This window comes from Pinus tabuliformis, chromosome 9 (genome assembly GCF_031772625.1).
Source record: "Pinus tabuliformis cultivar Carrire ecotype Pingquan chromosome 9, CPIR1, whole genome shotgun sequence".
NCBI lineage: Eukaryota > Viridiplantae > Streptophyta > Pinopsida > Pinales > Pinaceae > Pinus > Pinus tabuliformis.
In genome coordinates, this window is record NC_142307.1 from 1102167536 (window position 1) to 1102182385 (window position 14850).

At 37.0% G+C, this 14850-nt stretch overlaps 1 protein-coding gene across 1 annotated transcript; it reads left to right on the top strand.

The window, feature by feature from the left end:
- The first annotated feature begins 12222 nt into the window (after window positions 1–12222).
- On the top strand, window positions 12223–12636 carry LOC149152512 (uncharacterized). The gene has a single exon (XM_089443500.1). It carries the CDS (start codon window positions 12223–12225, stop codon window positions 12634–12636), a length of 414 nt encoding a protein of 137 aa, XP_089299626.1.
- The last annotated feature ends 2214 nt before the right edge of the window (window positions 12637–14850 follow it).

The window sequence follows — 14850 nt, forward strand, 5'->3', positions numbered from 1 at the left end:
TAACATGACAATACTGCTCAATTATATTTCAGAGATGCCATACATAAAGTGATGTAGAGGATGCCCAGTATAATTGCAGAGGAACTGAGAATATAAGTTGATGCCATATCAATATTTCTATGCAAATACATATGATGCCAGAATATGAAGCCATACACACTGTGCATATCGCAAAGGAACTATGTGCCATACCCATGTCATATCACAAAGGAATAATGAGTCATACATACTAAGGAGTTATGATTATTGCAAAGGAACCAAACCATAATGATGCAAATACATTGTCATTGAATCGATACCATAAGAGCAAGAGAAATTTCCATTACAATGATGCCAAAGATAGATATCATAATATCATATGTGAGACCAATAATGTGACTATCTCTTCACCATTACAATGAAACCATGCACACTTAAACCTATATCTATGATACCTTATATATAACTACATACCAAACACATCATGCAGAGGATGCCAAACATAATGCATAGATCACAGGGGAATCAAGCATATGAAGAGGATGTGAGATCACATCCAAAAAAAAAGATGAGAGACCTATATCTAATGCAGAGATGCGAGACCAATAAGTTATGCGAGCATAGTCATAAGAACGAGAGAGGGACTAATGTAGTGAGAGGCATGAGAGTGAAATATAGATTTGCGAGAGTTTTGTAGCAGTAGGCCTTATTGTCAAGAAGGTCATGTAGTAGATTGAAGATACCGTAGAATAGAAAGATACCTTTAACTAATGCAAAATCCTCAGATCAATATGAAGACCTTAGACCATAGTTTTATAGTGAGAGCGAATTATTGTAACATTTGTGAGAGATAATAGTCTTGTGGCAATGCGAGAGAGAGACCTAGAAAACCTCAGACCCACCGAAAATTTCAGAACAATCAATGCCATCTGAATTTCCTTTTGGAGATCACCCCACTGGGGTATTTATACTTGTTTTCTAATCCGAATAGGTGTCTCTATGGGTTCGAGCCAACATGAGACTGAGTTATACAAATTTAAAATTCAAATTAATATTTTTCCCTCCAATAGATTGAAGCTAACTTTATGAACATAATAAAAATTATTTTTATTTAGTCACTTGAAACTATATTTCATAATTAAATATGGGATACAAAAATTTTCCCTGGTTGGCGAATTAATAGATCTCAGGGATTATTCTATTTATGAGTTTAGATAACATCATTACCCAATAATATCTTGCTCCTAAGCACTACTCGAGTAAGTAAGTCTTGGTCTTAAGCTTATGTAAGATCCTAATCCTAAGTTTTTGATATGGAAGTAAAATTGTGTTCCTAATATCTATATCTAATGAATGAACAAATTCTACAAAGAAAATCAAATCATTCTTACAAAAAGAAAAAGCATAAACATTAAGTGGAATATATACATTGAATTTAATGGTTGTCAATCCAAAACTATGTAAAATAAAATATCACATATCATAAATAATATACATGATAAAATGAGAGTAACCAATATTATATAAATATATCAACATTACCAATCATACAACTTAATAATATTACTAATAAAAAAAAATTACAATAGAATTGTATCGTAGTTAAAAATGACCTCTTTAAATCTAGTGCTTCCTCAGTGGCTTGTCACGTTCCTATCAAGGCTTAATAGAATTCGATGAACCTAGGATGTTGGAGGACACCATCCAAAAAGCTAAATGTTGTTATGACTAGTTGAAGCATAAAACTAAAATTCAAATAGAATGGAAAAAGAATGAAAAGACCAGCATCAAGATAATAGGATTGAGATCCTCACGCTTTAGGTAAGATGAGAAAAGTGTTGAGTTCAACCTACCAGCTACATGTAAATTTTGGCAAAATTTTCCCACTCCAAGTGGGAATAAGGTGATTTGACCAGCAAAGGAAGAGACCGAAGAACTAAAGAAAAATCCATTGAAGTGTTGGGGTTCTGGGGAAGATAACATGTTAAGAGGTTGTCCACACTAATAGCAAGATAGCAGAAGGGCATATAATTTTCAAGAGATCACTACTCTTAAAAGTGTAGCTAGGTTTGTACCCCAAATTTATGCAGTCATGGAAAACAGGCAAGTGGACCACCAAGCCTTGATGTTGGAAATGGAAGGTCTACTTTCCAATTTCCTTGTTTGAATTTTGATTGACCTTGGTTCTAAGCTCATTTATGTCACCCCATAAGTTGTCGAATTTTGTGATTTACAAAGAAAACAACGTGCTAGGTCATGGATAGTTAATTAGCCACTAGAACCAAAAGGAAGGTATCCAACACCTTTGAATTGTGCCAATTTGAGAATATTTCCTTTCCTACATAAGCCACTTTGAATGTATTGACTTCGTGGTCATATGACCTGCTAATCAACATGGATTGGGTGGCAACGCATAGCGAAAAATTGAATTTCTACGATAACACCTTGGAATGTATGGATGATGAAGGAGAAGTAAAGGCTACTACAAGAAGTAAGGAAGCATGTATTTGTGATACATATTTTAGCTCTATAATTGAAGAAATATTGCCGACAAGTATTCCTCTTGTACTAGTGAAAATTTTAGTGGGGGGATAGGAAGTTGAAGATTGAAGATCATCCCCTACTATAGGAACACAATGATGTGCTTCCTAAAGATATACCAGGACTGCCAGCCAAGAGGGACATTGATTTTTCCATAGAGCTCACTCCAAGAACAATATTGATATCTAGAGCACCATACAAAATGAATACGCCTAAAATAGTGGAATTATAGATACAATTTAAATAAATATTATACAAAGGGTATATTAGACCCAATGTGTCACCCTAGGGAGCTCCAACATTGTTTGTGAATAAAAATGATGGCACCCTTAGGTTGTGTATTGACTATATACAATTGAATAAATAAACTATTAAAAGCAAGTATTCATTGTCGAGGATCGATGATCTATTTGATCAGTCAAGAGGAGCCACAATGTTTCCAAAAATAGATCTAATATCAGGATATCATAAAGTTTGAATCAAAGATGAGGACATTTACAAGACAACATTCAAGACTAGATATGAACATTATTAGTTCATTGTGGTGTTGTTTGGGTTAGCAAATGCACCAACCACATTTATGTGTGTTATGAATAATATTCTCAGCAAGTACTTGGACAAGTTTGTGTTGGTTTTCGTTGCAAATTTTTGAGTCTACTCAAAGACTAAAGAGGAACATTAAGAACACATTAAGGCCACAACACAAGTTTTGCGTGATCTCCAACTATATGCTAAGCTCAGTAAATGTGACTTCTTCCAATAGCAAGTGCATTATTTAGGTCATGTTATCACAAAAGCAAGAGTAGTAGTTGATCCTAAAAAATATCAAGGCCATACTAGAGTGGGATGTTAAATGGAATTCATAGAAATAAGATATTTTATGGGACTAACATGATTAAAGAGATTCACTCAAGTATTCTCAAAGATTGGGAACATGATTACAACATTGCAAAAGAAGATAGTAAGGTTTCTTTGGAAATCAAAGTGTGCAATGATCTTTAAACAATTAAAGAACCTCCTCATGCATGCCCCTATCTTAAAGGTTGTAGACCTAGATAAATATTTCTTGGTTTGCATCGATAGTTGCAAAGAGGGACTCAGTGGAGTTCTCATGCAAAATGAATATGTTATCAAATATGAGTCCAAGAAATTAAATGAACACCAAATGAATTATGTGAAAAATGATTTAGAGCTTGCAACCATAGTGTATGCCTTAAAAATGTGGAGGCACTACTTGCTCATAAGGAAATTCATCTTAATGATGTATCACAACATGCTAAAGTATTTATTTGATTAACCCTGATTGAATGTCTGGAAAACCAGGTGGATGGAAATTTTTAGCAAGTTCAATTTTTAGATTAAACACATTAAAGCAAAATAAAAATCAAGTGGTTGATGCACTCAGCAAAATCATGCAAATATCCACATGGAAACCATTAGAACATGTGAGACAAACATTAAGGAAAGAATCAAAGAAGTGCTATAGGAAGATGAACACTTCCGACATGTAGGTAAATTCTTACAGTAAGAGCCCAAGGGACCAGTGAGAAAATAACTATCAACTAATCGAATAAGGGTTATTACTATGCAGAGGCAGATTATACATACCCAATGTAGCTGACTTAAAGAAGCTCATAATAAATGAGTTTCATAGAAGACCATGTGTAGATCATCTAGGATATCAAGATATGATTTTAAAAAACCATAGAAATAGGTTATTGACAAAGGATGAAGAGAGAAATTGTTGAATATATTGTTATATGTTTAGAATGCCAATAGGTCAAAGTGGAATGCAAACACTCAACAGGAATGATGCAGCCAATACCAATTCTAGAACAGAAGTGGGAATTCATGTCAATGGGCTTCATCACTAGTATCCTAAGAAGCCATTCACAACGAGTTGTGGTCATGGTGGTGATGTATACGTTGAGCAAAGAAAATCACTTTATACATGTAAAGTATACATATAAGGAAATTGATATTGCCCACATTTTTATGAAGGAGATTTTCAGAATGCATGGAATGCCCAAGAATATCATATTTGATTATGATGAAAAGTTTACCTCAAATTTTTGGAAGACCTTATTTATAGGTTTTGGAACCCAAATAGAATTTAAAACAACCTATCACCCTAGAACTTATGGACAAACATAAATAGTGAACAAAATATTGGAAGACTTGCTCTGGATGTATGTTATGCACTAGCCCAAGAGGGGGTAAACTTTTTTGTCCTCTAATTGAATTTGCTTAGAATAATGGATATCAAGAGTCATTAAAGATGGGCCTTTTTGAAGCCATGTAGGGCAAGAAATGTAATATCCCAATCAATTAGGATAATCTAGTGGATAGAGTCACACTTAGGCCAAATATGTTAAAAGAAATGGAATATAAAGTAATCAACATAAAGTATAAATTGAAGGTAGCTCAAGACAGACATAAGAGTTATGCAAACCATAATAGAATTCATAAGGAATTTCGAGTAGGAGAGCATATATATCTCCAAAACAGGTCAAAGAGAAGTTCCTTGAAAGTGGGATCATGTGCCAATTTAGCACCAAGACATTATGGACCCTTCCAAATCTTGGAGAGAGTAGGGTCAATAGCATATTGATTTGCCTTGCCTCCTACGGTGAAGGCACATGATGTGTTTCATATACCCTTACTTAAAATATATATACATGACATTAATCATATTATTGATTGGACTTTGTTATAGGTGGAACCCAAGGGAGAATTCCAACCAAAACCTCAGTGCATACTCGAGAGGAGGGAGACCATTCTCTGGAATCAAGTCATCATGTAGGTAAAGGTGTAATGGAAGCACTTTGAAGCAGATGAAGCAACTTGGGAACTGGAGGATGCCATGAAAAAGGCATACATGTTTTTGTTCTCTGTAGAGGTTCCATTCTACAAAAAGTAGAACACTAAGGTCAATGCTCCTTTTAGGGGGAGGGGATTGTAGTATCCCTTTTCTAACACCCAAGTTTTATAAATATATTTAAAGGATGATAATGTTGGAGGGCTAACACATATATCTTGCCAGACTTGTTTGATGTGAATATCTTACTAAATTATAAATTGTTGAATTTGAAGAGAAGGACTGGCCTGTATGGATACTAATGTTTGAAAGAACAACTTACTTGAGGAAGCTTGTAAGGGGTATAGGGAAGGTTCCTAGCTTCTTGAAATTAATGATTATGACCCCTGATGTTCTAGTTAATCTACCAACTTCCAAGCAGTTATGAGAGAGATATGGAAAGAGGTAACATACTGCCCTGAGTATGGGCTATGTACCATACAACAGAGCCCCAGTTGACTTCACAACCCAAGGACACAAAAACTATTATATGGGGGGCCAACATTGATGAGAGGAGTCTAGCCATCAAAGAAAGAGAGACGAGAGAGATGTATGTGTTGCATATTTTTAACCAAAGAGAGACTGAGTGTGAACCCTTAACCCATTGTGTGAAGGTGGCTTGAGAAGGTGAGTTTGGAAATTAGACTGCAAAGGCTACTAGAGAGAGACCCATACAAAGGGAGACAAAACAATCCATTGGGTCAAGACAAATTTGTGAGGGAGTCAATACTTGAATTGTGATAGCTGAGGAAACTACTGAGGAGGCCCTCATATTGGGTTAGGTAGACCAAGAGGAGCTCGCCTGTTTGGTTAGTATGCACATGAGAACCACTAAATAGAAGGAGAATTGTCAAGAGACCATAGGAAGTGGTGAAGGGATTTCCTTTTATGATGTGTAGGCCTTTAGTGGCCATACTTTGTTGTGTGATTAGCCCAAAATCAATGCTTGAGAAATGGCATCCATGTTTCCTAAAAGTAGAGAATGACCTTCATACTCTATACCCTATGTTAAACCTTATTGAACATCCCCGAGTGAAACATCCTTTAGACATCAAATCCAGCTTGGGGTTGGCCAACTGCAAGAAACTTACAGTGCAGTTATGCCAACAGTTGGGTGGAGAGTGGCCATCCCTTCTTCTATTTCCAGAAATTTTAACTGACCTAGATAATGTAATTTATTTTTCTGCCAATGTAATGCAATTAATTCTCAATATATCATGCTTAGTGACATGCTATATTTGTGTGTGTAGATCTAATGATAAGCTTAAATCTATTTGCATTACATGATGAAATATGTATGAGCATTGAGCTAAGTGTCTAGCATAGCTTGCTTGAATGTTAGTTGGTATTCATTTTATGAATATATGGTTTTATGTAGGTGTTGTAGTGGTTGAAACACCCTCCAAGATTTTGGCCTATGCTTAATTCTGAAGCCTTCCTTGGTCATGTACATTATTGTCGCAAACACTAGGACTCATTTCATGTATCCTTTTGGAGTGTTTTGGTCTCGTTTGATACTTAGGCAAAATGTCATCTTTTTGCATGTGGGTTGTCGCATCAAGTGTAAAAGCTCACTCTAGTGGTTTCAAGGGTCCATATTTATGTTTATGATTTGTCCTAACCATATAAACATATGTGCACTCATTCACAAAGTTTCAAGCACGGTTGTACAAGTTTTGTCATGATCATCGTAAAGTGTATATGTGGTGTCGCACTTGTCATAACTGGTCATAGAGTAGTCACACACATGAAAATGTATTGTTTATGTGTCATGGGTGATCTATGTTGTTGAGTCATCAAGTATTCTAAGTGTTAGATCACAATCAAAGCTTTATCACTTCACACATCAGTCTCACTAGTCTAACACTTAACCATTTCCAAAGAGGCTTCCCAACCTAGCAACTTGACCTCACCCGTCCTACGGGACTGCGCATTGCGTAGTTCCAATCCTCTAGCTGTGACCTTGACCTTTGGTTCTGCACAATGCATAGTTCTTTCCTCCCAGGACTGCTGCACTACGCAATTCCTGAGCCCAAGACCCAGCCTTCACCTCCAGAATTGTGCAATCCTCTCAAACATCCTAGCCATAATTGCGCATTACACAAACACAAGCCCCAAGATCTCTCCTTGAGCCTATGAACTATGAAATCCCATAGTGGACCAACCTCTCTTGTCTCTTGTAACTGTGAAAAATTCTCCCTTAATGACCATCCCTTCAGCCTATCCCATTGGCTGCCAAAATTGCACAAACTTGTCCCTCAGGCCAGCCTAAACTACGCATTGCACAGTCTCAGGCCTCAAGCCTCAGCTGTAGTTGTTGGAATTATGAAATGAGTAGAATCCTAGCCTCCCTTGACATCCAAAACTGTGTAGTTGGATTTTCTAGTGCTTTTCCTCATCCTGGCTCCACTGCCTCCAGAAACTGCACAGTCTTGTCCTTCAAGCCTCCCTTGATTGTATACTGCGTAGTCTCTTAGCTCAACCTCTCTCCCCTGACTACTAGAACTCTGTAATGCATAGTCATTGAGCCCCTCTCCCTAGCATGTCACTTGTCTCGGGGTCAGTTGATGGATCAAAATGCATCACTTAGACTAGGGGCTTTTCGGGTTGATTTTGTCTGGTCATAAGTGAATCGTAGATACAGGTGTCTTATCATACAATGGCAGGATGATGAAGAAGGGGATGAAGGAGGAGGACATGAAAAAGACATTCTTGTAGCTAAACATGCAAGATGATCTATCAAGGCAAAACAAAGGGACACCAAATCGTGACTACAACTCAAGACTTGAGATCATTGAAGATTCCTATCACCATGCCATGAGGAGGTGGAAGACAAGATAATTATCAAGAAGACATCATTCATAGTAGTAGTAGTGGCTTGGCATTGCCACATCATTCAAGCAATTCATATAAGCAATTCCATGTCATGTCTTGTCATAAATTGTCATATTCCACATCGTCATTGTGGACCATGTATATTGTATTCATTGTGAAGTGGAAGTCCAAAGGACACATAAGTAATATGGAGAGTCATGTAAGTTGAAATTTCATAGGAAGTCAAACAGCCATGAGGGTAGTCAAATAGTCACAAGGAGGGGAAGAATCACCCCTTGGTTAAATATACTCCCTCATTGTATGAGCAAAGGACTTTTCACCTTGGCTCCTCCCGCAAGGCATTAGAGAGATAAGCTAGTTCTTTGAGGAGCAAGGAGTGGCATAATTGATGAAGGCACATGGATATTAGTTGAGTTTTATTTCCCCTATTCTCATGGATAACTAACTCACTAATAGTTGTAGTGTGTTGGTCGTGTAATATGGTATACCTAGTTTGTGCATTCCTAGATGATGAAATTTTCCAACATGATTTTTTTTATCACTTTGTTTGATAAATCAAGGTTCTCTTGGGAGTCATTGTATTGAGGAAACTTCAAATTTTTTTGAGTTAATTAATAGTAATTTTAGGGGTATTAGTAGAAATTCCTTGTAGATTCAAATTGCAGATTGTAATATGCTAAAACAATTGACTTGAATCTACTCTACTCATAAGAAGAAACAATAATTGATCGATGAAATCATGAAGCACAAAAAAGGAAGAATTCAATCACACATAACACAATAATTCTCTTGAGAAATCCACAGCGAAAAACCCCTGCAAACTGTATATTGCATTAATCAAAAAAATTGAGAAGATTACAATGCTTTTCTCAAGCCCGAGCAAACTTTTCACTATCACAGTCTATCTCACTACTTCACAAACCATCTTAAGCAAATACTTAGCCAAATTTGTCGCCTTCCAATCTCCTATTTCCTTGCATAGTTTCCTAGGTAATTAGCCCATATTTAATTGGGAAATTCCTCATCCATAATTGCGCAATCCATCAATAGGCTTTCCTTTGATTGTGTTATCACTCAAGAAAAAATTTTAAATTTTTCACATCAGTTCGATTGTTTGTCAAAGGCACATAAATCCTTTCTATCAGTTTCGCAGCGCAGCATGTTTTAAGTGATTTCGCATAATTCATATTTTTCACTGGCTACGCTATGAAATCGGGGATTTGTCCTAATCCATAGCAGACCTTACCCAGCTGTCATGTTTATCAAAATCCATTTGGTTTGCATCAACAGTTGTCAGCTTATAAGTTTTTTTTAGTACCCCAGCAGATGGTGTTTCATTAGGTTAATCTGGAGCACTCTTTCCTTGGAAGAAGCCTTCTGTGGTAATCAGTAGAATCGACAAGGAATCAGACTGCGGATATCACATCATTTATTCTGGCACTGTTGCAAGTGCAAGGGAAGCTCTCATGTCAGGGGTTCCTTCTATTGCAATATCTTTGAATTGGGAAATGACAGATATTTAAGGCAGATTGATGAAAATACTGCAAGAAACGAGGTTTGACAAGTTGTTATATATGGGCCTGTCCTCCATTGAAGGGAGAGGATTATATTCTTTATTGCCACCCAGAGATACAGAAGACACCGAAATCTGATAAGCTCCGTGAATGGTATCTTGCAATGTTGCGGAAGGCCACAAAGGAGAACATTGTTGTCACTTCATTGTTTCTGGCAAACGCTGGGCTTGCAGCCAGTGTAAGAATTTTCATTTATGTGATATATGTTACGAGGCACAACAAAAGCTTGATGAAAGGGAGTGGCATCCTATCAACAGTAGGGAAAAACATTTATTTAATTCTATTGAAGTGACAGATGTTCCTGCAGATACTGGGGATAAAGATGAAATTTTGGAGAGTGAATTCTTTGATACCCGTCAGGCCTTTCTTAGCCTTTGTCAAGGAAATCATTACCAATATGATACTTTGCGACGTGCCAAGCATTCTTCCATGATGGTTCTTTATCACTTACATAATCCTACAGCACCTGCATTTGTAACCACATGCAATACCTGTCATCATGATATTGAGACAGGGCAAGGATGCCGTTGTGAAACATGTCCCGATTTTGACATATGTAATGTTGCTATCTTGGGTGTTATTGATCATGAGTATTTCCACAACTGGACTGGTAACAGGGTAACGTGCCGGGATTGGTTTCAATTAAGTTTAAAGGAAGGACTTACAGTTTTCAGAGATCATGAATTCTCATCTGACATGGGCAGTCGTGCTGTTAAGCGAATTGGAGATGAGGTGAAGCTGCGTAATTATCAATTTCCTCAGGATGCTGGTCCCATGGCTCACCCTGTGCGTCCACATTCATATATCAAGATGGACAATTTCTATACTGTAACGGTGTATGAGGAGAGAGCAGAAGTTGTCAGTATGTACAAGACCATGTTAGGGCAATCAGGGTTTCGTAAGGGAATAGATCTTTATTTTCAAAGACATGATGGGCAAGCAGTAACTTGTGATGATTTCTTTGCTGCTATGTGTGATGCCAACAATGCAGATCTTTCAAATTTCTTGTTATGGTATTCACAAGCTGAAACTCCCGTCTTTCATCCTTCCAGAGTTAGTGAGCTTGATGATGTATCATTTGAAAGAGCCTTGGATATGCTACGTTATCATGATGCCCACATGGCGGTGTTGTTTCATGCTTTATGGTGTCCATTTTCAAAGTTATGTCGATCTTTATATGATGACCTATCTTCAATGTTTCCAAAGATTTATCATGTAGCTGTAGAGGAGTCTGTTCTAATGCCCAGTGCTCTTTCGAGGAATGGAGTTCATAGTTTTCCATCTCTTTTTCTACAGAACCAGACTTCAAGGGTGCGCTATCGTGGATTAAAAGACCTTGATTCACTTGTACATTTCTATAAGGAGATTACAGGTCTTATTACAGGTCAAATGGTGTCGGTTAAGGCGTATTTGGCATGTAAATTTGGCACTCCTGAGTGAAAATACACCACTTATTTTGAAGCACGCAATGCACATGCTCAACTTGAATAGAATTTGGTGTCGTTTAAAGTTTTCAAAGACAAGAAACTTTCAAGAAGGTGCTAAGAATGCAAGAGTATGGGCATCTCTGGCCTCTGTTTCTCTTGGTTAAGGCCCAATACATAGACCAGAGTCCAGCTATTCTGAAAATAGGGAAATGTGGTCTAAGACATGATGAGACAAGGATTATTTCATTTGTAGATTCTCACAGTGGCAGAGAACTTGAATCTTATAGGCTTTCCTATCCCATATCTCAAGTGAATCCTCTGCCAATGACAGATTCAACTGAGCAACGGCTACATCTTATTGTTGATAACAATGCAAGGGCACACTTGTTTCCTAGAACCAATGAAGCACTGATTATGTTTCTTAAACAGATGTCAAATATTTACTTATATCTTGTTGATATAGAAAAAATATCAATCCAAGGTTATGGTATCAACAATCAGGACATGTCAGATATGGTGTTTAAGGATTATTGCTTCAAAACTAGAGAACTGCGGTCTGTATTGTTTCCTTCTGAATTGGAGAAAATTGTTGCCACTGTCACAAAAATCTGAATGAGGTGTGGAATATCTATAGTGTGCTCAACTATTTACAGGCTCTTGTTGAGAAGTTGCCTTCTTGGAGATTATTACAGTGGACTCAAGTTCTTGGCAGCTATAGATGTTAACCAGACAAGTGTCTACAATTCAGTGATTGGAAGCCATATCACAACTATTTATTATTATAGATCCGCCAACCTTATGTTGAGAAGGTATGTTGAGGCAATACGGGCCTTCAATCAAGTTCTGTTGTATATAATAAAGACCAAACAGTTCCATCAAAAGTCTCCACAGTTTGACCAAATTCTGAAGAAAAATGAACAGATGTATGCTCTATTGGCTATATGCCTCTCTATCTGTCCACAAATGAAGCTTGTTGAGGAAAATGTGAACAATCAGCTGAAAGGGAAGTATGGGGAGAAGATGGAAAAAATGCAGAGAAGTGATGAGGCTGTGTATGATGAATGTTTTTTCATATGCCTGTCCTAAATTTATTACTCCTTCAGTACCAAACTATGATGAAGCTCTTGTAAAAAATAACCAGAATGCATATAGGCATCAGTTGAAGCTGTTCTTATCAGAAGTTATGACATACAAGCATAAGACACATGAAATTGATCATGATGGAGGAATTATATCAAATGCAGATGTTGACTTTTATATTGATGAGGATATCGTTCATATTGTTGAATCAAAGTCTTCAAAGCTATACTCTGATAACTTTATGCATCACATTATCAAGTGTGAAGAGATTATTAGTGATTTGGACAGAGTAAGCTTGAATAAGATGGTTGCTATTTTTGCATTATGGAAATGCCAGCTGTAATGAGGTCAAACATCCAAACTTTGTAATTAGAGAAGAGCAGTCTTAAGCCATGAACAGTGGCGATCATTTAGCTATGAAAGGAAGACTGTGCTTTTGAAATTACACAGCAGTTTCGTAGCGCGCTACGAAACTGCTGTAGCTGCATGTTACAATTCAGTTGATCAATAATGGTCAACAAAGCGGAAAATCTTTTGAAAGGTTTTTGTCATCACACAGGTACATGAAGCGGTGGACAGCACATCAAGAACGTGGCAGTGTTCCATGTTTTGGGTTATTAAAAGCTAGAAGACATGCTTCTGTACATTCGAGCATTTTTGTGAAGAACTGAAGCCGAGAAACAAGGAAAATCTCCTAATACTTCTGAGTAGTTAGAAGATTCAGCGTTCAAGGTCAATATGGAGTATTAAATGTCCAGCTCAGCCAAATCGAAAGAGGACCAGATGTCAAAGAACGAAGAGAAGCCATCATGAATATAATATAGAGTTAGAGTCATAGTAGATTTAGAACTCTTTAAAAACTCCAGTCAGCACTTTAGTTGTATTTATTAGTTAGTTCAATAGCTGATAGGTGTCAGTAGAGGTAGTTATCGACTCCCCTCATGCTCGAGGAGGAAGCTCGAATAAGTTAGAATAAGGATTCTATATATAGATGAAACAGCAATGTAAGGGAGGTTGGAAAATTTTATAACAGAGGACTGTTTTGGCTTATGTAAAGACAGATTTCAGTAATATAATTTGGGCTTCTTTACTTCTCAGGATTCATGAGGGATTTCTATGTTCAGAATGTATGATGTTATCTTTTCCTTTATGTCTTTTTTACAGTTGCATAGGTGTACAATCACTCAGAATTCACTGATTGTGCTCTGACTTCCTGTGTGCACTTATGAGCTGTGGTTCCATATGTGTGTTGTGTTCTGAACGTCTAAATGCTAAGTGCCCTGACTTCTATGTAAAGGCAGTATCATTATTTACTGAGTTGTTGTTGACTCCATAGGCCCAATGGAAACTTGTTTAATGTTTTTCCAGCATTCATATTTGTCACTGTTATTTCACAAGAGTTAGCCATCTTATTCTTAATTAAAATCAATAACCCTTTGAGAGAGCCCTCTCAGGCTAGGGAGGCTAAGCCTTAGCCTAAAGATTGGTTTGAAATAGTTACTTGAAGTCTTCCTGGTTTGCAGCCTTCCAGGGCTTGATTTTGAGATAACATTTTGGTGCGTCTGCCGGGAGCCTGAAGATTACTCATTCCCGAAATTATGAAGCTGAACTTCTGAAGGTAGCAGGAGCTCAGAAGGTTTTTGAGGCTGGAAATCTACCTTGGCGACTCCATTGTTGAAGAATTCAAAATTCATACATTCATGGTGATTCCACTGGAGTTATGAAGGACCCAGATGCTACCATTCTTACTTCAAGGTATGCATGCATAAATTTTTCAGGAATTCATGGTTTCCCAAATCATTTTCCCAAGGATGCATATTTTCTAAGGAATGGTCCAAAATTCAATGGAGAAGATTTGAGTTTAACTTTGAAGCATATATCAGATTTTTGTGATTTTACAGAGCTTCTTAGAGTTAAACATGAGGATGTTTGCATTATGTTGTTCTATGATTCATTTCAAGGGAAATGCAAACAGTGGATTGAAAGCTTTCCTGCCAAATCCATTAAGTCATTTGAAGACTTTTGGTTTATGTTTTTGGAGGAATGGATAGATAGATCAGAGTTGGTAACAAAATCTCCTTCAATTCAAGGTTTCAAACAATGGAATAATGATCATAGTAATGGAGAAACAAATGAAAATTTTTCTTTGTCCTTGTCCTCGTATCTCAAATCATTTGAGTGTAAGGCAGAGGATAAGATGAAATTTTTAGATGAAGTTGCTGAGGACATTGAGAAAGACATTGAAGGTTTAGAAGGTCAAATTCAGGCATATAGTTTTCATAATCATGATCATTATTTTCAGAAGCTTTCTATGGTAGAACGCAAGGAGAGAATGCTGGTTCCTTTCTCTTTCACGATTGAGGAACTGAACACTGTTGTTGAAGATCAGTTTGCACAACCAGAAAGTTACAAGAATCATCAAGTTGATCATGTATTCTGGGATCCTATAGCTGACTGCATGGAAGAGTTTTACTCTCCAGTGTTTCAGTTTTTCTATGAAGATCAGAGGCAATTTCAGTGGCACTAGTCATCACAATATCATTGTGGCTCTGAACTC